Below are 21,017 nucleotides of genomic sequence, written 5' to 3'. Positions count from 1 at the left end.
TTACTTGGCTGTTCACAAACAGTGCTTGGCAACGTTTACGCTCATTCTTGACTTGGATTGTAGCGTCTGTTTTCTGCCTCATGCGAAAAGCTGGAAAAGAGTATCTCTGTTTCTTACTTCAGTTAATGGATATTTTTACTCAACAAGGTATTATTTTTACTATTTTTCCATGATTCTAGGGCTCTATTTGTTGAATGAGCTTATAACGTTCTTTTAGAAACATCCAACGCCGATTGTGTTATTGTAGTTGAGTCACGAGCAAGTCAACCAATGCGTTCTACAATTTTAACGCTAGAATGCTGACAGATATTTATAAATTCTGAGTTGTTTGCTTTGACGTATTACAACTTACATTTACGACATAATACGACGTAATACGGCATTAAATTTACTTTTGGTCTTATTAATTTACATTTTTCTGTGTGATTTGTTATCGATAGGAAAGATACCGATACTGACGCATCGTTTGGATCTTCAAAGAGTCATCAGTGTTGACAATAATGTTGGCAAGTGTTTCGTCAAGACATAAACGAAGACGCATTCAGAAAAAATTAGTTACCGATAGTGCGTTTTATGAGGAAGATGCCGAAAAACATTCATCTGCTACTGAAAGTGTCACAGGTGCGAGTGAATGAAACAGTGGTCAAAGTGATTCATTCCCTAACAATCTATTTCAAGATGATTTCATTGCAGAAGTTGTCGAAGTAGTAATGCACTGATTAAATTATCTATTTTGAGTTTCATATTGTACCTGATAAGTTAAACTTTTTTGAGTTTCATATTGTACCTAAAGAAATAAAATAAATTTGAGTTTTTTTAGATAAATTACTGAGTCTCTTTATTTAATGGAAAATAGCGAGATTGCCGCAAATTCATAAATATATGCAGCAGAAAAATTGAGAACGAATGAGGATACTATTCGTATACAAGACGTTCATTATTCATCTCACTTGTTCCATTGACATCCCAATTCCGTCCAAATGACGTCCAAGGTTTATCCAATGGGACAAGATTCGTACGAATATGGGATCTCGGCGAAGCGAACATTACCCATACGTAAAAGACGTCCAGGGAATGTAAACTTGGAAATCTGGTATGTTCCAAGTACATCTCAGACTTCTCAAAGTGACGTGTTTGGGACGTCTCTGGGACGGCACTGTGTTATCTGGGCAATGCCATTACGGCCAAGGAATTTGCTACACCAACCAGTTGCGAGGCATTTACTCCAGTTCCAGTCGGCATCGGTACTTGCTTCTATTTGTACATTTATTATTCACGTCTCTAACATTAAATTTTGTTTTTAGATTTGATTTGGCAGGCATTTATCAAATTACCATCGTCGTCATGGATCTGGTCTTTTAGTAGTGAAATGACTTGTCCCACATAACACAAGGCAGTCCGTCGGATGTCCGACAGATGTCGTGGTCGGATGTTGAGTACATCTTTTTGATATCCTCCGGACAGCCCGATATCCGATTTGGATGTCCTATGGATGTATTTTTTTTTTTGGTTTTGACCGCCCTCAACAGCGCCGTCGGACATTCTAAGGATATCCGAACGGGCTTTCATTTGGCTATAAATATGACATGTATTGGACATCTAATCTTGAAAAAATATTAGGTTAAACCAGGATTCGAACTCGGGTCTCCCGCTAATCCCGCATCACAGTCGAACATTATTCCACTGTGCCAATCTATTGATGTATTATATATCATTTTCGGACAATACAATCGAATTGTTGTAAAACACTTGAGCTTTTTCGATAACAAATCACATACAGGATTTTTAAGAAGTCAAGATGATGTCGAACTTAGGTTAAACCAGAGATGTATAAATTGAAATTAAACAATTTATGCTAAATATTTTTGAATTTTTAATTTCAGCATGATATATTAAGTTTAAAGTAGTTTTTTATTATTTGAAATTATAATCCTATCATAAGTATACTTGCTTTGAATATTATTAGATGCCGAATAATATTTATTTTCTGTGATTTAATTTCCAATGGCTTGGTTCCCGTAAGCTAAACGGAAAACTTGTGCAAACAAACTCACGACTTACATATATTTTATTCATTTTTTGTAATAAATTTAAAAATAAACCATCCGGCAAAAGAGTTGGCTAACGTCCGAAGTTGCCAGTTCGATTAATAGTGAAAAAAAAAATTGGACACAAACTAGTAACAGTTTCTGCATGGCGGCTTACGGAGTTTCGCCCGTTGTAGTTTTAGTTTTAATTTTTTCCATTGAATTTATCTTTCTTTCCATTCATAATTGGATCACGAAATTCCTTCGTTATCAGGTAATCTTGTAATTTTTATTTGACCTCGATATAGACTGTACTTTATTTATTATTAATTTTTTTGTAGACGTGTTTACTTTCTGTAGCAGACAAAAACTGGCGGGCTCCCTTATCAGCCCGCCAGTTTCCTCTACAACATCCATTTTTGTCTGCTGCAGACAGAAAATGCTAAACGAGGACGCGGAAGCGTTAAGGTTCCTTTTAGAAGACGAAAACGTCTCAGGAACGCTGCAGACTTACAAATGGAATAGACTACCATTTGGGCTAACATGTAGCCGGGTAATGCTCAGGACCGTCCTAAAGAAACACTTTGAGTCTTACGAAGGCGAACTAGCATGAAGCAGTCGCCAAATGTTACGCCATCTATATGTAGACCACTACTTGTCAAATTAACCTTAGAAGCGGCAAAGACCGTAATCAGTACAGTGCTCAAGCTTTTTGCAGACGCAAAAATGGACTTGAGAAAATGGGTAACAAACGACCCGCAGCTGCGTAGATATCTACAACTAAACAGTTTAACAGACGACTCATCCGGATCGTACTCGTGTCTTAGTTTAGACCCACAAAAGGTACTAGGAGGAAGGTGGAATACCAGCACGGATTTCTTTTATTTCAAGTCTGACGTAATCGTAGATGCAGCTGCAAAAGTGAAACTGCTAACAAAGATATCTTTTGCAGAAATCTCTACCAAGCTTTTCGATCCTCTTGGATTCATTGGACCACTAACACTGCAGTTTAAGCTACTCTTCCAAGAATTGTGGCAAGAAAAAATTTGATGGGACGACAATGTGAATTCACAAACGGAGAACAGATTCATCGAAAGCCTTGAGGGAATTTCTAAATCCGCTGGTCATGTAAGTAATTTTATGTTGTTATATTCTGTTTTCGCGATAATTACAACATTTTTCTATCCAGTCAAATACCAGAAGCCGGATTTTGTTCTCGAAGGATAGCAATGAGTATGAATTATTTTTGTATAAAACAGAGAAAAAATTACTTCAACAGAATCACAGCAAATGTGACGCTTGTGGAGACGAACCCCTAGCTGACAGTTTGGATGAAAACTTCAAATTGCCTCGCTATTCAAAAAATCAACCAAAGAAGTAAACAAGTCAAAGCTTTACTATATTCAAATTCGAAATCTTTAATTGTTCTTAGAGAAGCTGACCAGTCGCTGTACGGTGGTTCCATTATTGCCTTAGATTCAGATCCTGAACACTATATAGATCTCATTGACCAAAAGTTTCCAAAGGTTTATTATAAATACACCTTGTATATCTTTACATCATTGTTTGTTAATTTGGTTTAATTTTTAATTCTTTTAAAATTTGGTGGGCAGAATACTGGGAAGAGCCCTTGCGATGGTAATGTATTTAAGGCTGCTACCGATCATGCTGCCCGGCTAATAAAACAAGATGAACGTGAACTGTCTATGCTTTGCTGCAGTCACGGGGTTGTACTTCGAGCAGTCAACATGTTAAAAGGAGAAACGTACCGACATGTTCATTATTTGCACAAGCATGAACATGAAATGGGTTACAAAAAACTAGCCTACGATGTAATTTGCCAGTTGGGCGGAAAAGGTAGGACAAGTTCTGTCACAATTTCAAGAAATGTGGGATAAAATGTCCCCGTTGAGCGTATGCATGTGACTGCCCATGTATGGTATTGCTACGTATGTAGAAATTTAACAGTTTAACAGAATTTTCTTTCTTCAATCACAAGTTATCTTATTACTTTATTCAGATCCTTTGGGTTAGCCACTGGCAGGAAGGGGCAGCAGCAACACTTGGTGAAGAAATGGAACAAGTGAACTCGACAATGTCACGTCATAGGGGAAGGAGCAGACATATGACGAGTGCAGGTATTTCACAATATTTTTCTTCGACAGAAAAGTGTATGTTAATAGTCTATCTTCATTAGGTCGTAGGGATCATCTAACAACAGCCATGCAGTTTTGGAACAAAACAAAAGATAAAAGAATGACCAAAATGCTTGTTGGTCCCCTTTGTCGGGTAATTTTTATTTCGTTTTTGCTTTTATATTTCACTTAGTTAAGAAATTTATTGTTTATGCTACAGGCAAAAATTTTACTGCCTGCATATGAGGAAGAATTGCGATCTCTTTTGACAAAGATGAAATTGGATGAATCTGATATTTCTAATGTCTATCAAAACCTGATCGACATGGCTACTGAAGTCGAAGCCGGAGAGAGAAGTTCGAAAAACATTGAAAACAATCCTGTAGATTTCCATAAAAGATGCCTGGAAGAACTTTTTGTCGAATTGATGAGCCAGCAAAAGCTTTTTGAAAAGTCTGCAGGTAATTAGAGTGGTACAGCACTATTTATTGTTGTATGGGGCAATTTTAATTATAATTTTTTTTTGTATGCAGCTGGTTCACATTCAAGGGTGCAATGCACGTCAGCAATGTCGAAAACCAAGAAGAAAGCTGAAGAACTGATAGATATTATCAATACTCTCGTTACGGAAACAGTGTTAGAATCCACACCCAGCCCTCCTGATTTAAAACCCGAAGCTTACCTAACTTTCCAATACTTCCTAAATGGGATTTTTCCCTGGCAAATGGAAAGAGAAAAGGGTTCATCAACTTACGCTAATAATTTATTACTTAAAGTGTGATTAATTCTTTTTTGGCTTATAGAAACGTACAAGGAGAATCTATTTTAAATTGATACCTGGATGCTCAAATTGAGGTAGGCGAGACTGGAGTAAGCCGGGACGGTTTTCGTTTTCCCTCTATATCTCCCAAACTAATCATTAAATTAATTTATTATTTTGTTATTATGTATTCCATACGGTAATGTACCCCCCATATTTTTTATATAATTTAATAATAAACCATTTTCCCATATAAGACCTTTAAAGTTTTCTTAGATTTGTGGGAGGAGCCTATTTTGAGGGGTAAGTGAGGACACTAGGGTAGGTGGTGAGGGACGTCCTCCGCTTTCGCCTTAAAATTCATGAAAAAAAATTGTAAAAATTGAAATAGCGTCCCACTGCATAGACTCTATAGACCTTATTAAGATCCAAAGGTATGGGTCAAGCCTACCCCCTAGCGGTGCGTTTCAGTGTGAAGGGGTGCCGTGAACAGCCGCTTTTTATTTGGCTCGCCGCATGTGGCATGGTAAGAAATGTGGAAAACATTTGTTTTCCGCATGCCACATGCGGCAAGCCAAATAAAAGCGGCTGTTCACGGCACCCCTTCACACTGAAACGCGCCGCTAGGGGGTAGGCTTGACCCATACCTTTGGATCTTAATAAGGTCTATAAGTTAATAAATGTTTCAATTTGATTATTGTGTTAATAAAAATTTGTTCTTATATGATAAAAAACCCTTATTACAAGATAGGTGGGGGTTGGGCTTATTGTAATCGATTAATATGATGAATAATCGATTGTTTGTTATCATTGTAAGGAACAGTAATGACGTCATGAGCTCGGTGATGATTGATGGGCTTGAAGGCCAAACCCGCCCACTAAAATCCCATTTTAGTCAAAAACAGCTGTCCCGATTTCCCGATAAAGACTATTTTTTTAAAACGTTAATATTATCTACAGTAATTGTTCGAAAATTATAATTTTTGTTTTTAACAATAAAGAAATGATTAAGCTTCATTTCCATATTAAATTTACATGCCATTTGCAATTATTTTTTTCTAGAAACATTAAATGGCGGAGACAAAATTAACTAAAAAAAAACCGTTTTTTTAGTTTTGTCAATAACTGTATCAGTTATTAAAACTAAACCAAATTTCATGCCAAAGTAGATTGTATGTATCTAAATAACATACTAAAAAAAATTTTCATTCTATTAAAATCTACTATTTTTCCCCCTACTGTCCCTCTTGACCCGGTGTCCCGGCACCCTCCAGTCTCCCCTATCAAGAGGAAATCTGATGAACAGAAAAAGAGATGGCTCAGTTTTTTATACAAAAAGAGGAACGAGTCAATAGCCAACTTTCTTTTCAGTTAATGCGAGAATTTGAAGACGTCGCTGTTAATCCAGGAAAAATCGCACTACTAAGGGAAGAAATTAAGCGACTGGAAGTGGTTTTGCAAGATTCCACAAATCAATTTTAAAAAAGCATTGAATTTTTGCATACTGATGATGTGAAGGTAGACGGTGAAATAGGACCGAAACGAAATAGGACTGGAGAAGTAGGACTGAAAATTTCCAGTTCTATTTCTCCTATAGCAATAGGACTGGGAGAATTAGGACTGATTTTTTTAAATCTTTAAAGAAGTCCTATTTCTCCTTTTGCCAGTCCTATTTCTCCTTAGGGTTAGGCCTATTTTCTTATTCCTAGTCTATCATATTTCTGGACAATGAGCCTCCAAACCGGTAGGCAAGATGGGAGGGGAAATGATTGAGCTAAGCGGGTTGGCTTATACCTTCAGTCCTTGAAAATTACCGTTGACAAAATTTCAGCACTTTATTCATTTGCAGCTTAAGAACTCCTTATGATAATTTTTTTCAGTATGTTTAACCGAAATTTTTTACAACATATAGTTAATTTATCAAAAAATTAATCATTTCATAGATGTGAGTACGATTTTACTTTGGTTATTATTTATTCTTCTTACGACTTGCATCATAGAGGGGCTACGATGGGTGTGGTCCTCACCCTTCTAGGGAGGGGGATGAGTCACCAAAGGGGCTGAGATTCCCAGATAGGAATGATCCCCTGCAACTCCCTCTGTATTGCAAGATGTACGAATAATTAACAATAGAAAAAGTTAAAAAACATTTAGATTTATTAAATTTAACTATTTGTTAAATGAACTGAATTCAGTCAAAAATGACGGTTAATATTCTGCAATAAAAAGTTAAATAGGATAAGGAATTCTTAACATGCAAGCGAAGTAAGCGTTGACATTTTTGTCAACGGTCATTTTCAAGGGCCTAGGAATATAAAGCCAACGCTCTTCTACTATAACTTCCACTCCATTTTGCCCACCGGTTTGGAAGCTCATTGTCCTTAAAGATGTAAGATAAGGGCAAGCGAAATAGCCTTAAATCAAAGGAGAAATAGGACCCGCCAAAGGAGAAATAGGACTGTTCAAAATGTGTTTAAAAAGCAGTCCTGTTTCTCCCAGTCCTATTTGGTTTTGGTCCTATTTCACCACCAATCGATGTGAACGATGATTTGTCTGATAATGAGAATTTTTTAGTGTAGTTGAAATAAACTGCTTTTGATGTGTCAAAGATTCGTTCAGTGATTTTCATTTTTTCTTGTGCTTTCATATGATGTTATTAGATATAATCTATATACATTGGTAATTACGAATTTTATGATTTTAAATTATGGAGGATGCGCACGGTGCGCATATAATCATGCTCTATAGGGCTGTTCGACATCTTTTTCGCATTTGGTTTTATCGCCCAACGCAGCATTCGACGGCCGATTCGGTCTGCTATGACTGTATTTTGTTATTGTGCGAAATATGAATAAATTTAAAAATTTCGCTGAAAAAGTTTGTGTTGCGCTTCCGTTATTCATCGTTTTGTTTTTTTGTGTTAGTGCAAAACTATGTCGTGTTCCGACTATGCAAATGGACTCGTAACTAAACATTGATTCTGTATATGCTACCACAACTGCAACACATCAAAAAAAAATATGTGGTGTCCGATGCCGCTGCAGGACACAACTGGGCAGCTAAATAGTCCTCAATCGTAGCTTCAACAGATGAGTTAGATGACTCTCTATAGAACATAGCACTTTTTAAATCATAGCGGCCTGTAAAAGGAATTACAAAGTCAATTCATTGCGACACAAAAATAACAAAAATAATAACCTCCTATGGTGACTACAATTACAGATTTGTCTTCTGCAATTAGAGACATATCGTCCTCTTTTGAGTGTGGAATAAAGACTGGAACAGGGACACCTTTAAAACAAGAAATAAATATTATAATAAGACCCATTCATCCAGATCAAATTATATTTATACTTAATAAGGATTGTTGATCATTTTCGTTGACGAAAGCCTTTGGCAACAGAGTTTCAGAAGAGAAAACTTTGGCATTTAACAGTCTTCTTTTGTGAAATGGGCTTGTAAAAAGCAGCTTTCTGTCACAGCTGATATAAAGATAGTGCTTGCAGTCAGTGCAGGTAATCATCCAACAACTGCTAAAAAGTAGTCTACACGAACAGCACTTTTGTGATCCTGTACTTCTAGAACCATGGGAAACAGCCGCATGTATTGCTTCACGGTGATAATTCCATTTTTCAACCTGTTTTTCAGTTCTTTTTGTCCATTCGGTTGCTGTAATTGGGGGTAGACAAGATCCGTTGAGTGTCTCCTGATACTGCTGCTGCTGCCTTTCCAAAGCAGCCATACTTTTTATAGCATTGAGTTTTGTCTCAAGGACTGAGGATACTGCAGACAGGAATTTGTTTATTAAATTTTACTCTGATAGCAAGACATAGTATGGATATACTTACTTTCCTTGTGTATTGCTGCATTAGATTCTTTTGCTGAACTGCACGCTTGATCTTCTTCTTCGGACATACCAGCAGCAACAATCTCTTGTTCAACATAGAACTCAATTGGTTGGGCTGAGTTTCCTGAGTCCCTGAGAGGAATGGCAGGTATATGTTGACACTTTACTGGCTCTGGTATTTTTTGAATATCGGAATCGGATTCAGAATCGTTGTAAAATCTGAGTCCTGATCCTCTTCCTTCTCGAGCCTTTCGTAATTGTTCGGCCGAATTTTTCTGTCTAAACGAGCTCTTTTCACATTAACCATTTTTTTTTTTGGACGACCTGCCATTTTCCGTGTTTAAATGTAAACTTAAAGTTTTTTTTTTCACTTTAAGGGTGTCACTGGCCATGGCTGGTTGCCACTGGTTTTAGTTTACGGTCTGCCATTTTCGGGGCCATAACACACCGTTTTGTTTATTTCTGTTTAGAATTTAGATAAACTTCTAGTTCACGTGATAGCTTGCACAACGCATGCAGACGATCAAAACATGATGTTAAAGTATTTAATTGTTAAAAGACCTGAAAAGAATCGATTCTTTGGAAGGCCCTATCCTGTAGATTGGGGTATTTATCGTCTGCACGTTAAGACGCCGTCTCAGAGACCTTGTTGCAGATTGTTGGCGAAAGTTTAGAATTTTACATATAAATAATTTTTCCTTATCTATCTGTTTTACTTCATTTTCTATTTATTGCTTTTTTGTTGAACTGTCATGATGAATAACTAGATTATTCATGAGCGAAGAAACTCTTCAACATGTCACTCTCATGTAGCTAGCAGACAAATTAGATTTTTTCTAACAGCTCGTCATCTGAACCTTGCCCATTAGCAGTAATTTTAGCCATTTGGATCCATATGTCTAATCATAGTCAGAGTCCTAAAAGATTGTATTCAAATTATTCATAGGTAACCTACTAGCTCAGTTTCAAATAAATGAAAAGGTAATGGGAAGAACAAGAGAAAGTCTTTATTTCAATCAAATCCTAAACCGTCCTAAGTACATGCCAGGGGTTGTCAACTCGAAAAAATATTCGTACACCCCAATATTTTTAAGCAAAAAATACGAAAAATACAAAAATACAGAAAAATATGAAAAAATATGAAAATATAAGAAATATAAAAAATATGAAAAAATATATATAAATTATAAATCTGGAATAGTTGTAATTAGTATATTGAAATTCTCATATGGGCGCAGTTATGATCCTAACGGAAATAGGTAAAAAAGAAGAACTCTACCGTAAAATAATATTTAGGCCAAATAATAAGTTTTTTTGACAAAATTGTTATGTGGACCCAACATATGCCTTCCAACTGTAACAGGTATAGATGGCGCAGGTCAACAATAACATTACATCAAAGCTAATCTCGCATTCAACAATCGAATTTCAAAAAAAAATTTGGGTCGGGTGGGTCGGCTCGGGTTTTGGGGTAAACCAGGGCGCCCACAATCATTTTTATTGACGAACCGTCAATGACGGTTTAGGAGTCAAAAATTTTAATATTCGAGATTTTTATTCGTTATTCTTTTTTTTTTGGTTCTTTTTTTTTAGTTTTTTATTTGTAAAACGACTTACATTTTCAAGGGTTCTGAAGTTCAAGTCCCGGCACTTATTTGCTTTTATTTTACAGTGAATTAAATTTTTGGCTTCATTTGCTGAAGAAAATGCACATTTTTAAATATTTTGGGTTAATAGAGTTTTTGTAAGAAAGCATGAAAATCATGTAAAAAAAAGATCAAAAAAAGTTTCACAAAATTTAGCAAACCTGGAAAATATGAAAAATATTATTATGCACTGCCATCAAATTAGATGACAAATAGCGATGTATTTCAAACGTGGAAAACCGACATTAAGGGAGCGTCCACATAATACGTCACGCTTCAAGGGGAGGGGGGGGGGGTAGCAAAATTGTGACTCTGTGTTACATGGGGGGAGGGGGGGTGAGCAGAAATTTACGTCATTTTGCCATCGCCATTGCCCTCCAGCAAGAATTTTTTTTTTTAATAGAAAACAAGCCCAGACACGTTTTGTCTTCAAATTCTCATTTTTAAGCAGTTGATGCTTTATAGTTTGGACCACTTCGGTTGACTTTTCATCCAATATGAATAAAAACAAACTGTTTCCTTCTCTTTTGGAAGCCTATATAAAGGTATTTTCCGGGGAAAAAAAGACAAGATTGTCAAAAAGAAGGGGTTCGAGATTTGGAATAAGATTAAGAATGAAAGTGACTTGCAACTGCAAGTGGATTTACTTTTAAAGAAATGGAATTCTATTTGTTTAAAGAAGAAAGGGTTGTTGCTGGGTTTATGGTCGAAGCAATTAAGTACCACAGCACAGAAGCAAAATGCCGCTGAAGATAAGTTTGGCGATTCATCGACGAAAATTAACCCAACAACTGAACACATTCCCCTTGAATTTACCCCAGAATCAGACCAGTTTCGTGAGCCTGAAAGTGAGACAGAGATTGAACAAATGCCTGTGGCGTCGAATTCAAAAAAATCTATCAATACTGCAAGTGTTTCAAAACCTAAACCAGCTGAAGAAGATTTCAAAACTCAAATTTCATTAATAGACGAGGATCTAGTTGGTCTGTATTATAAAAAATCAGCCGGTTTTCTCACTGAAGAACAAGAATCTGAATTGAAAGAAAAAAAGACCAGAAAGAAAGAGTTGGAAAGATTGTTGAAAAGAAAAATTTATAATAAAAAAAAGGCCCAAAAATCACGTGACTCGAAAAAGATGAAGCTGTCCAAGCTATGTGAAACTCATCTTGAAATCCAAAGGCCTTGAAAATAAGGAACGTACGCGGAAAACCAAGATTTGAAGTTAAACAGCCTCATCTGTTAAAGGCTATTATTGACATTGCCATTCATGGATCTGCGGCGCACGAAAAACGCAGGGCAGATATCTACAGGAGTATAAATTTTGGACGACCTAACTCAGCAGCATAAGATTGATGGATTTAACATCAGCAGGAGTGGAGTGTACGTGAGACTACTTCCGAAGCACAGTACCTCACACGAAGGGAAAAGACACGTTTCAACAGTACCAGTAAATACGTTTTATAATTACTAATTTCCTTTCTCAAAAACCCAATTTGAATTTACAGTGAAACCTAGTCTGTTATTTATGAATGATAGTCCTGCTATAAATACATTTTAATGTTTTTATACGAATGATTCTGTAGGTTAGACAAATCTGTGCCCAAAACGATCACCACTTCGATCACGTCGATAGGAAATTTTGTACCGCGACCATCAAATTTTTAGAGGAGATTTCGTCAATTCTGGGGCCAAAAGAAGTTTGTTTCTTGTCACAAGATGACACAGCCAGGGTCCCGATTGGCATGACCGCAGCCAACAAACAGATTCATTTTTTGATGCACATGGAGTACCGAGTTTCTTTACCAGATCATGACTGGGTTGTTGCTGAGAAGCATAAATTTATACCCTCCGTGTACGCGGGAATGCAGATTCAACCAAATGGCATCGGGAATCCGGCGGCTGTTGGGTATTTTGGCCCAACATATATTGGTGTAAGATCAGGCAAACAGTCATCATCAACCGCTTTCGCCCATGGATTAGACTTGGAGAGATTGCTTGAGCTTCCGGAATTTGAAGAGATTGCGAAGACTGATGCGGTTGACAAAACAGTTAAGCCAATAATCATATTCTCCATTGATGGGGGGGCGGATGAAAATCCGTGATTCCAGAAAGTGATAGACATCGCTGTCCATAATTTCTTGAAATATAATTTGGACGCTCTCTTCATGGCGACTAATGCCCCTGGCCGCAGCGCCTTTAATATAGTTGAACGCAAGATGAGTAAAGAATTAGCTGAATTAATCCTTCCGCACGATCATGTTGGAAGGCACTTCGATGGACAAGGAAGAACTTTTGACACAGAACTTGAAAAACGAAACTTTGAGTTCGCAGGAAGAATGCTAGCCGAAGTATGGCCGGCAGTCAACATCGATGGATTTCCAACGGTTTCGAAATACATTCTGCCTGAGACGTCTGAACTGGATGACGAAGCTTTATTAACAAAAGACGAGAAATTGTTTTCTGATCACGTGAAAACCAGCCAATATTTCCTCCAAATTCTAAAATGTAACAACTTGGAATGTTGTATGAAACCAAGAAGTTCATACTTTTCAGTGATTCTTGTTCGTTTTTTGCCTCCGCCTATTCCTTTGGAACAATCATCTGGCGGCTTGAAAGCTCCTGACAGAGCAAATGACGAGACACACATTTTTCCTTTGTTGTTTGTTTCAAAAACAATCAAGTGGGACGATACTACTTTGCCAGAGTCAACTTGCTCATTCAAAGTTCTACCCTACGACCTATATTGTCCCTCTGTGCAGTCGTCATTATTAGATCGTACTTGTAAGGTCTGCCATATCTATTTTGCCTCGATAGTGATGTTGAAGGCTCATTTCGTATTGCACAAAAAAACACCTGTTCCACAAATACCAAAAGTTAGACCACAAAGAATTGCAGCTCGAAGACAGCGGGAGCTAATGGCGATCATTGTGTCCGAAGAAAATGGGTCAACAGATGCTGAGTGGTTTGACGAGGGTGATTTGGATCTTAATGGAATCGAAATGCCTACCGAAAATCCTGATTCTTGAATTCCAATCATCACAATAGAGAACCATTTAGCTCAACCATGGGAAGAAGTTGAAAAGTAGACGTGGAAGTATCAATGGAAACAGTCGATGGTAATTTTAACATGATATAAATTGTCTTGTAAAATATTGTTGCGGATGAAAAGGGAGATTGGTTATCTCTTCGCAGAGATGAGTCATCCGCTCCTTGGACAACGCTGCGATCGTGGTGAAGAAATTATCGGGAGAAGTCCGTTCTGAGAAAGATGCGCAGATACGCAGTCCCGAAGGGGAGTAATTCACGCGACGGTATAAAACGCTGCCCCGAATCTGCGTTAGATGAGTCTCCATTGGGTGAGCTCCCGGTGCTGGTGGGCTCCGTTAGAGGAGTTCCCTGGTTTCCCTAGACGTCTTCAGACGCTTCTCCAATTTTTGGTAATGGTTATCCCCTTTTTGTTCGAGTAAAACCATTGTTTAGGTTTAAGTCATCACTTGTTGTATTCATTTGTGCTTGTTTAAATACAACCAGTGTGACAATATTGCGCAAAAATGCTAATGTCTAACCAATTTTTTTATTATTGAATAGGTTCGTCTTCATTGAAAAGTTTGCCGAGATAATGATTTGCCGTTTTCTCAGGATTACGAGTCCAGATATTTTATTTTTTAACCCAGTTGAAGATGTAGTCATGAGTGATTGATCGTTACAATGAATACTAGTTAAATTGCAACAAAATTTATATTTAAAAAGGGGGGGGTCAAGCATTTTGTGACGTAATATAAGGAGAGGGTATAGTTTTTTGTTACGGGCTGTGACCAAGGGGGGAATGGGGTAAAAAAAAGCGTCAAAATCACGTGACGTATTATGTGGACGGCCGTTTTACTAAGAGTTCTTAGACTACTCACATCGACTTCTTTTAGCAAGGCAATCAGTCGAGGAGCTAGAATTACATCATTGCTTCTTAACAGCTTAAAAACACACTGTGTTTCACTTTCAGCCATGATTACAACCACAGAAACACGCAAGTAAGCGATGTGACTAATGAAAACTGCAAAGAATCGTTTCAGGTGTTGCGTGCATCAAATTCCCCTCAAGCATGATTAAAATTTTTGTTTTCCTCCTAAATAAATTGTTTTTTCACCAAAATAATTTATCTTTTTGTCAGCGGAAAGAGAAAAATTTGTATTTTTTCCTTGTTTTTTTACTTTTTTTCCCTTTCTCCATTTCCTATTTCATGTTTTGTCATTTCACGGCAACAAATTTCTTTTACCGCTTTACCTTTACCTTTTTTGGTTCATATTGTCGCGCCGAGGAATAACGCTGAGACTCAAGTAGCGATTAAGACACGTTTATTCACCGTAAACGTACATAACACTACAACAGATATAAGTAGACTGGGGCACAGCAAGGGACACACACAAGTATTTATGCACTAACGTAGACAGCAGCTATCGGGAGAAATATCTGCTGACAAGACTGCCGGACATCTCGGGTAGAGTTGCGGTCAATAGCCGATACAGAAGCGCCGGACGTGACAACTAGTCCATGGGGCCTCAAATAACCGCGACAATATTTTTTTTTTTACTTTTTGGAGTTGATGCCCCCTCTGTTCTTGTAGCAGTCAGAAAGAGGTCCAAGTTCCTTCAGCAACCAGGGCATGAAATCAAGCAACTATTTGGCTATTCCATACTGGGGCATGGGAATACCATTTCGAAATTTCGCCGAAATGCTGCCATTACCGTGTCATCATTCCTTAGCCTCTCGGCCTCTTATATTCTTTTTCCCCTTATTTCCTCCAGCCTTGTTTTCATTGTCTTCTCTCTTTGTTCCATGTCTTGTATTCTCGCGTTTAAACGGGCTTCAGATTGAGCTGCGTATGCCTCTAATCTCTGCGTTTCTTCCTCTACGTTTTTTATCCTGTCTTTTGTTCCTTGGAACTCGTCTTCGTCGGCCTTTTCCAACATCTCCTCTGGAACTTTCCCAATAAAGTCCGTGACTGATTTCTCCAGTTTCTCTATCCATTCTAACACTCGGTTCACCTCTTCTCTTAATGCGTCAAGTGAAATTTCCTGCAATTTGACCCTATCTCCAATACTTGTTTCAAACCTCGTGACTCTCTTCGCTTCTGCCATTTCAACAAAATTTCTTTCCGTTTAACTTTTGTATTTCACTCAACAGAAAAATAGAAAAATCTTTTACAGCTCAACAGGTATACCGAACAGTTATGCAGAAAATGGACTGCCGGTGGGTGACTTAAGCACCGCTTCTTCGTCGCTCGTGCTTTGGATCCCGTGTTCTTTGAATTGCCGAGCTAAAGCCTCCGACGTCGCTTTTTCCGTGTCGTCTTTTGACTCCTTCCTTGAGGACCTCAAACTTCTTACACTCCGTGTGCTTTTCGGAGATTGCCTGACTCTGCCTTTTCTCTCTGCACTGCTCTTTTTCTTCTGCTCGCCGGGTTCGGGTGTCTTGCTCCCGCTTGGTCCGGCTTTGTCGGTCGGATCTTCGGGTAGCGTAATTGACAGCACCGCTGACCGGATGATCGGTGTCGGGGTGTAAGGTTGATGCTTTGGCGGCGATTACTACTCTACATGCTACGGCGGAAAGAGCCAATTAAGCATATCGTGATTCCAGTTCCTCGCGCTCCTTTTTGATCAAGCAGGTCTGTGTAAGGTAGGCTGTGGTTTCCGTAGCATCTCTCTCTTTCCTTTGAACTACCAACACTACCAGTGCGTGCTCCTCTTTTATTTTCTGTACCACCTCTAACTCTGCTTTTTCTGCTGGACTCAAAAATTTTAGATCGGAAGTTTTCGGGTAGGGCGTTAAGCGTGAGTTAGTGACGGCTTTTACTTTTTGGGCTGGCGTCGCGGCCGTTGCTCTTAATGGAAACGGCTCTTTCAAGCGAAGTCTCCGGAACACTTCCCTTGGAACGCACCTGTCCAGATCGACCCAGAGTGTTATTACCCCATTATTATTCCGATCTAGAGTCGGATTGCCCGACTCTAATCATCGATTTAATTTTTATTTTTTTATTTTTTTTATTTGTATTCCTCTACCTTAATATCTATCGATTTTTTTAAACTTGTATTCACTTAACTCAGTGTCTATTGCTTTTGTCTTTATTTAATTATTGTGATAAGGGCAACATTGTCATATTTGTCTTTCTCTCCCCTTTATACGATGTTCATCGAAAGATCAAATTTATTGTTTATTTTAGTTTGAATTTTTTTTGTATTATAACAGTAGAAATGAATTTCAACTGGGATAAAAGTTTAGATATCTGTTCTAATGGGGCTTTATATTGCTGAATTTCACAGTGAAGTTTCATTGATTTGGTAATAATAAGCCGACATGGCCGAGTGGTTCAGGTGAAATACTTGAAATTGTTTTTCCATTTTGGAGAGTCAAATCCTGTTGTCTGAGAATCGCGAAGTCATGTGCAAATTTCCTTAACAAATATTTTAGGTATTTTTGTATGATAAAATAAGCGTAACACCGTCAAGAATCCAAATTGTTTATTTGTCAGTAATATTGTTGCAGGATAAACATTTAAATTTTGAAAAAGGAATTAAGAGTTAATAATAGTTCTTTACTTTACGAGGATAATGGCTGATTCTACTTACCAATCCCCGTGTGTTTTTCCTTGCGTTTGTAACTATAACAAGTATTTGTTAAGTTGGTTAATATGCCGTGGTAATACCGCGGATATCATGAGTTTGATCCTTTTAACTGGGGAAACTGATTGTTCTTTCACCAATTCATATTTTTTAATGTTTTTAGAGAATTATCAAACAACTTAAAACAAGAAAATACGGCCCCCATAGCAATCATGAAAAGACCAAAGAACCATTATAAGTCTCTGCATTAAAAAACAACTATTTGTCTCTCCAAGGATGCAATATACCCGTCAACTAGCATAAATTGAGCCTCATTTTCACCATCTAGCCCTGTAGATTCCTACCCCCTGGCTTCAAACTGTCTAGTGGTGTGCTAAGATACCAGTACAGAAGTAAGCACTGAAGAAGAGGAAAGCCCGTCTCCATGCACCTTAGGAAAACCAAGCCGCCTACCTTAAGAACAATTCACATATTTCTGCTAGCAAATTCATTTTTGTTCTTGAAGTCATGAAGTCTACGTCAATTCCATATTCGACTCCATATTCGACTGTACTTGGAGGTATTCCTTTACTTATCCGGTCACTGTGTACCATCTGGCATTGTGGCTCCTTTCTCCAAGTTTGCCGTTTGCTATTCTCTCTCTTGCTAGCGGGTAGCTTGTTTTCTCTCTTCCACTATCAATGAACAGATGTCCAAGTGTCGGGAACCTGCAACCAAAAGTCGTAAACCCTGGAGTCCTTTTGGTAACTCGCCCAAAAGATTGTATAGACCAGTTTCGGATGCTGCGTTGCAAAATTTAAAAAAATCCAGGGGGGTTTCGATTGCAGGGGGAGATAGGAAAAAGGGGGTTTTTGATTTATTTACCCTAGTAATACTTTTTCAATTCAGGAAATGTTCTAGAATACTACACTTTAAGACATTCTGCGTCTTCTCCAGTCTTTATAAATAATTAATCATCCCTAGTTTATCCATTATCCCCATATCCACATTTGAATCACCCATGTTTACATATTTTCTTGACACTAGAAACGCAAAAAATTCTAAACAGCCTCCCTAGCCTTTTACTTGAATTAATTTTTATGGATAAACTAGGGATGATTAATTATTTATAAAGACTGGAGAAGACGCAGAATGTCTTAAAGTGTAGTATTCTAGAACATTTCCTGAATTGGAAAAGTATTACTACCTAGCCTTTTACTTGAATTAATTTTCATGGATAAACTAGGGATGATTATTTATTTATAAAGACTGGAGAAGACGCAGAATGTCTTAAAGTGAAGTATTCTAGAACATTTCCTGAAATGGAAAAGTATTACTAGGGTAAATAAATCAAAAGCCTCCTTTTTTCCTATCTCCCCCTGCAATCGAAACCCCCCTGGATTTGTTTAAATTTTGCAACGCAGCATCCGAAACTGTTCTATGCCGTCGCCTACTCTATTTATCGAGGTTCACCCCTTGAGAAAAAGCGGAAAAAGGGGTAGAAATTAATAATTGCACTTCCCGGTGGGAGCGCCTCTTGTGGGTGTGTTGTTTTACTCCACGCAGAAACTCATTTGTCAACAGATGGCAGTCCCACGGGGCGGAAAATCACTCATACGGCCCCGATCCAAAACCCTCGTTTTTTTTTTTTTTGTATAGCATTCCCCGCAAAAGGGTACCTCTTTTTGAGAGGGAAAATAGCCATAGTGGAGGAACCAGGGGTCTATGACCAGAGTCATGGAACCCAGGTTGGTTCACGCTGAGGAATCCCTATACCACGTTTCGTTGGTCTTTGTGTCTAAAATTTCGACGGTTTTGGGACGGGACACAGTGGTGGAAACTCGAATCAGAGTCATCTATTGCGAGAAACTGAGTTCTTCAACGGCCATTGTCAGTGTTTCTTTTCGAACTTCAATTTTTCAGGTGTCGTCTGCTCCTTTCGTTTCCTTTATCACTGTTGTGATTGGCTGTTGAAGTTTTCAAACATGTTTCCTGATTGATGCATTCATCACACACCCGCTGGAGGCTCTGACTGCTATTTCCGAAATTGGACACAACGACAGACGATTTTCCACATGTAGTGATCTCGTGAACCAACCAGGTTTCCATGACTGTGCTATGACTGTGACAAAGCGCCATTATTTGGAAGCATTATTTTGTTATGTAGCTATATGGCAACTCTTTAGTCACTAGATAGCAAATATAGCAGACAACGTAAAGACGTGAAAATGGCGCGAGGAAAAATCTAGAATTGGACGTTTTCTGTCTTTTGAGGAAGAATGGATGAAATCTGGCGTCTCATGTGGTCAATATCCTTAAACAACTAAGATATAACAAGCTAGGGATCAACCACGAGCCAATCGGAGCTTTTTTTGCCCAAGTGGGTTCACATTTCAGGGCATCGGGGTGGGGCTTTCGGGGCTCAATCGGTGTACGTAATCAGCGATGCAACCCCGATTACAACCAATCGATTTAAGGTAAAACCTAATAGATCGAGTATTTCAACCCGATTGCCCTGATTATATCTTATTCTGCCCGCCTACCCCGATTTTTTAACAATAAATGTGGCTTGACTTTATTTTATAAATAAAATAAAATGAAATCATTTTTAATCAATCAATCTTTAATTTGATTCCATTTTCTCTTGGTTTATCCGGTGTGTAATAGGAGGAAAAGCTAGAAATCGCAGAAAAATGGAGAAATCACGGAAAAATAGGGAAATCGCAGAAATTTAGGGAAAAGTACGGGAATTGCGGAAATTTACGGTATCTTGGGGAAAACTAGGAATCACGGAAATTTACGGAATTTACGGAAATCACGGAAATAGAAAAAAAAGTAAATACGGAAAAATTTCTCGAGATTCATCCTGGAAAAGAGTCGGCGACCCCTCGCGTAACACAAGCAAAACCCGCTAAATATCTATCAATGGTCAATAGACATCAAACAAGCGATGGGTAAGCCCTATTATTAGAGGAGAGTGAGGCCAATTGAAACGTTTTGCGTATTTTGGGTACCAAGCGGAGGTCTGATTGCACTAACAAGAAAAACAGAATTTTTGAATACTAGCACCAAGCGGATGTCTAGAGAGATAGTGTTGTAGTGCATAAGATCTTCGCATGGTGCAGCACTTTCGGAAGGACCGAGCCCGAAAAAGCCTTAAAAATCGGGTCCGCGAAAGTGACGTGGGGCGTGGCTTATTTACAGGCCTTTTACATGGAGTTCTCAAACCATGTAATGATGACTCTGGAAGGGTGCTAAAAACAGGGGTGTTTCATTTGCCCCTCTCGTGCGTTTTCGCTAAATTAATTATTTTATGTTATTTAAAAAGCATTTATTTAAAAACAAATACAATGAACTTGTAGAGAAATGAACACAGATTCATTTAGTACTATTTAAAACAATTGTTTTTAATCTTTAGCGGGTTAAATTGAAAAAATAAAACGACAAAAATAATCAAGCGGAAGTCAAAATTTAATTTTATTAAGATAACTAAGAAACTTTGAGAGCTACTAATTTAAAATTTTTCTAAAAATCAACAGCCCCTATTCTTATTACCCCAAATTTTTTCAAATCTCTACCTCTCATACGTCGAGAGCCAGATCTGTTGTTTCAATTGCCCCGCGTTTCAATTGGCCCCACTCTCCCCTACTTATACAATTTACCGCGATTCACAAAACTGAATTGAACCGTCTCTGATAAACCAGGTTTACGTAGACAAGACGGTGATCCAGCATCATTGAACATGTCAATTTAAAAAATAAATACTCCTATTTTCGTTATTTTCGCTTGAGTTTAGTGTAATGTCTAAATTGTCTAATGTGTGATATCTATTTACGAGAATGCTAATTGTCGTTTGAAGCGGTTTAATAACCAAGCCCTCAACGCGTTGGAAGTTCCATTTTGGATCCGACATCCAAAAAACCAATAGTGAGACATGAAATTATTGATATGAGTGGCTTCACTTGATTTGATCAAACTGTTCAACCTAAGCAGGTTTTCGATTGATGTA

General features: G+C 37.9%; 1 protein-coding gene and 1 long non-coding RNA gene across 2 annotated transcripts; one reads left to right on the top strand and one right to left on the bottom strand.

Annotated features, from left to right (window-relative positions):
- Nucleotides 1–40: 40 nt before the first annotated feature.
- Nucleotides 41–805, top strand: LOC116925957. Its single transcript, XR_004395814.2, has 3 exons — nucleotides 41–147; nucleotides 218–371; nucleotides 441–805. It is a non-coding gene; the product is annotated as an uncharacterized LOC116925957 (long non-coding RNA).
- Nucleotides 806–7,889: 7,084 nt separating this feature from the next.
- LOC116924640 lies at nucleotides 7,890–9,250 on the bottom strand. The gene is made up of 4 exons (XM_032931166.2): nucleotides 8,771–9,250; nucleotides 8,277–8,705; nucleotides 8,121–8,213; nucleotides 7,890–8,062 (listed from the first exon to the last, which is right to left on the bottom strand). The coding sequence occupies exons 1-4, from the start codon at nucleotides 8,835–8,837 to the stop codon at nucleotides 7,890–7,892; spliced, it is 762 nt and encodes a 253-aa protein (XP_032787057.2). The 5' UTR covers nucleotides 8,838–9,250.
- Between the last annotated feature and the right edge of the window lie 11,767 nt (nucleotides 9,251–21,017).

The sequence above is a fragment of the Daphnia magna genome, linkage group LG9 (assembly GCF_020631705.1).
Source record: "Daphnia magna isolate NIES linkage group LG9, ASM2063170v1.1, whole genome shotgun sequence".
In the NCBI taxonomy this organism is placed as follows: domain Eukaryota; kingdom Metazoa; phylum Arthropoda; class Branchiopoda; order Diplostraca; family Daphniidae; genus Daphnia; species Daphnia magna.
This window is presented reverse-complemented; position numbering and strand designations above follow the sequence as displayed.

Bases quoted from the DNA above. Each gene is read 5' to 3' on its own strand.
- LOC116924640 (XM_032931166.2), bottom strand. From the start codon at position 8,837: ATGTCCGAAGAAGAAGATCAAGCGTGCAGTTCAGCAAAAGAATCTAAT. The intron at 8,706-8,770 runs GTAAGTATATCC...TCCTGTCTGCAG, and splicing joins TGCAGCAATACACAAGGAAA to TATCCTCAGTCCTTGAGACA. The intron at 8,214-8,276 runs GTATAAATATAA...CTTGTTTTAAAG, and splicing joins TGATCAACAATCCTTATTAA to GTGTCCCTGTTCCAGTCTTT.